The sequence below is a fragment of the Limulus polyphemus genome, unplaced genomic scaffold (genome assembly GCF_000517525.1).
Source record: "Limulus polyphemus unplaced genomic scaffold, Limulus_polyphemus-2.1.2 Scaffold5584, whole genome shotgun sequence".
Classification (NCBI taxonomy): Eukaryota; Metazoa; Arthropoda; class Merostomata; order Xiphosura; family Limulidae; genus Limulus; species Limulus polyphemus.
Genome location: NW_013671194.1, coordinates 34,640 through 38,216, shown reverse-complemented (window position 1 = coordinate 38,216; position 3,577 = coordinate 34,640). Strand labels below are relative to the sequence as shown.

Here is a 3,577-nt window from a genome sequence, read left to right as displayed (position 1 = left end):
GAGCTTGGCAATCTGTGTGTATTAAATAGAGCTGGGCATCCTGTGTGTATTAAATAGAGCTGGACATCCTGTAACCATGTAAGGTGGAAATTCTGAATGCAATAAGAAAAATGCAACATGACAACAAATTAAACAACTTGCTTATGTTTTCCCATTAAGATGCTGTTGCAGCGAAAAAAAAGATGGTAATCTAATGATGCCATATCTGGAGAACATGGTAGGTGGGGAAGAACTTCCCAACCCAACTCCATAATCTTGTGTTGCGTCAAACGTGCCACATGTGGACATGCATTGTCGTGGAGAAGAAGAACACCTTTACGAATGACGAGTGAAGGGCGTTTCTGATGACAAGCTTGATTGAAACGTTCCAGTTGTTGACTATAGATCTCTGCAATGACAGTTCGCTGTGGATTGAGGAGTTTGAAATTAATTATGAAGAGACGAAGCAACGTTCACACGTTGGAAACGATGATCATCGGAAAGTTCGTGAGGCACCCAAACACCTTCTTTATGGAGTTTTCCCATATTCCTCAGATGTTTACGTATTGTTTCATGAAAAAGATGCAATTTTAGGGCCAGTTCACAAGTGTGTTGCCTTGGGTTAGACTCAACAAGCATCTTCAGAGCATCAATATCAATTCCAACATGTCGGCCCTGCCATCACAGTTTTTAAGGCTAAAGTCACCTGAACGAAATTTGCTGAACCATCGTTGACACTTACGAACGTTCAAAACATTTCCATAAACTTCTTTGATATTCTTTATGGCTACAGAGGCGTTGTTTACCTTCTTGTATTCGAGTATACTAAACTTTACACATTATATAGGCTACACTAACGTGACGTTTAAGCGGTTCATTTAACTATTATTTGTGATGGACATTTTTTGGGTGTGGTTATTGAAAGTGTTCCAAAACACGACACTAATTTCTTGACGACCTAATACATGTAGACCAGAATACATAAATGTTACAACACGAGTTCCAATGGTTACAACATACATAACTATAATTAGACATTATGTACAATTAAAATAGTGTATTTTTGTGTCATTATTTAATTACAAAATTTCGGTGTGTTGTGCATATACTGTAGTTTGAACTGATTATTTAGCTTATCAGCTAATCTTTATACAATCTGGAAAACTATAACAACAATAATTATTTACATAAAAGTAAAATCTGGTGTAATAGATGTTGGAAATTCACTAAATAAGATTATTTTTCTACAGCAATTTTTCAAAAACTTGCAATAAAAACCAAAACATATATACGTAGAAGATGTCCAACATTTTTTGTTTACTAAATAAGAATACCTAAATAATGAGGCTAAAGCAACAATTAAAAGTTTGATCTCAACTCTTTAACAGAATAAAAACTTATGAACTTTGATTTCATTCGTAATTTTTTAATAATACTATTTGATAAAAAATATCAGTATTTCTACTTTTTTTTCAATAAAATAATCTGTCTTCTTTCATTAGTATATCCTAAATATTAAAAAGCCTTTGAATCACACATTTGCAGACGTTGCAATACATAAACATTATTCTACTTTAATTTAATATTCACTATAAAAGTCTTACCTAAGATGACAACTTCTTTTGTTGCTTCTCCTAGTAATGCTTCCTTATATTTTCTCAAACTTTCATCTTCTTGATCGGCTTCTACTATTTCTCTTAAAGACTTCTCAGGTGGAGGTTTGTAGTTCAACTCTTCTTCATGCTCATCTTCTGTAATTTCAGTTTGCTGTTCTTCCTTGTCATCTGCCATCATCAACTACAGCACAAAATGGGTATATACACGTGTTTCATTCAAACAGTTCAAGCTTTCATCTCTGCTTTAAACAACAATAATGATCATTAAATGTATTCATCAACTTCTTTAATATATGTCGGTAACAATCAAAATTCAATAAACTATTCACTCGCATATATATTTTATTATTTCAGCAACTGTACAAGTTTAGTCAATCATTTCATTTCTCAAGGAATTAATTCATTTTATTAGTCAAACTTTTTGCCAGAATAGAGTAATAATCTAGACAATTTGGTTTTCTGAAATATGAAGCTCTCTGTATAGTGTTTTTGCAAAAAAATAGTTTTATCTCATCATAAGTATCTTACAGATGTAAATAACTCATGATTCAAATTCTCTGCTTCTAATATTAAAAAAAAAGTGTTTTTGTGTGTGTGTGTGTGTGTGTATATATATACATAATCAGTAACTTGGCATTTAGGCTTCTAAAGTTTAACCCTATTACTATAATATTCAACTTAACATTTCTAACATTATCATTCCACAACCAAAACAGACAAGTCATAGTCCCGCACGACAACTATTTATATTCTAACAATTCAGAACCGTTGAACAAATATTCCCTAATTATTTTGCAATCCAAAGAAACTAGTCTAAAACTCTAACACCTCCTCCCTAGTTATTATTTAATGTCCCCCTTTCTATACTTTTCCAACATGCTAATATCCTTCCTGTACTAGAGACTAAGCTGCACGCAATGCTCCGAACGAGACCTCACCACTCTTGAACAATGTTATAATAACATTTATGCTCTTAAATCTAATTTTCTAAAAACAAATTATTTGTTATTTTCATCACAGTTAAAACTCACTAGGGATTTAGGGTTTTACCTCGTAAATTCTTCACTTTATTTTTCCCACAATACTAAATATTTTCTTTATATAAAAAATAAATCCTTTCCAAATTTCTATACCACAAGTACATAACTTTACATTTCTCAAAACTAAAATTCATTTTTCACATCGAGCCCTATTCACTAATGCAGGAACTGAAGACAATACAGCAGTTTGAATTAAATGCATATAATGGTTTGATATCAACCAGATGTCACAAGCAAAAAAACCTAACTCTGTAGAATCAGATTACATACAGACAAAACAGCCTCCAGTTGAGACAGGGGCTACACTCACACAGTTCATGTAATTATACATGTTATAAATAACTGTGAACAAAATTAAATACAGTATTTAGTGAAAACACTGTGGCAAAAAAAATATAAACATACAAATCTGTCTTTTATTGACCACTACACAAAATACACTTTCCAAAGGTATTCTAACAATACACATCTTCAATAAACATCTTATTTTAACCATTGGTCTATGGGTCTTACACATGATGTCACTAAACTTCCTGTTACATTAAAAAAAAGTCATGTTCAACAACAAATACCCCTTTCTAGCAAACCAAAGGCAATTCATATCAACACAAGCTTTGTTAAAGCTTTACATGCTATCAGTCATAAACATCACTTCTGGCAAAAAAAGTCTATAACTCTATGGCCATTCAATTTCTTGATATTTTTTTCTTTCAAATCATTGAGATGGTTTATAACATTAAATAAACAGTAGAAGACAACTTATTCTGTCATTAAAGTGGAGGAAAGTACTAACCATGTGAATGTATATCATCAGTGCAATATCTCAATAGAAATGCACATACGAGATCATGTTTGGTTATTTTAAAATAATTTTAACTTAGAAGAGGTATCTAGAAACCCCGGGGTGTTGGTTTAGAGTAGGGTTGTTTTGTTCAATTAAAA

The 3,577-nt window shown here is 32.0% G+C and overlaps 1 protein-coding gene across 3 annotated transcripts in view; it reads right to left on the bottom strand.

The window, feature by feature from the left end:
• LOC106472760 (rho GDP-dissociation inhibitor 2-like) overlaps positions 1-3,577 on the bottom strand; it is a 17,246-nt gene that overhangs the window by 10,856 nt on the left and 2,813 nt on the right. For all 3 annotated transcript variants that reach the window (XM_013933416.2, XM_022401292.1, XM_022401293.1), the window contains exon 2: positions 1,584-1,776. In XM_013933416.2, the coding sequence (XP_013788870.1) occupies positions 1,584-1,773 (190 nt within the window). In that variant the 5' untranslated portion in view covers positions 1,774-1,776. The remainder of the gene's footprint in view (positions 1-1,583; positions 1,777-3,577) is intronic.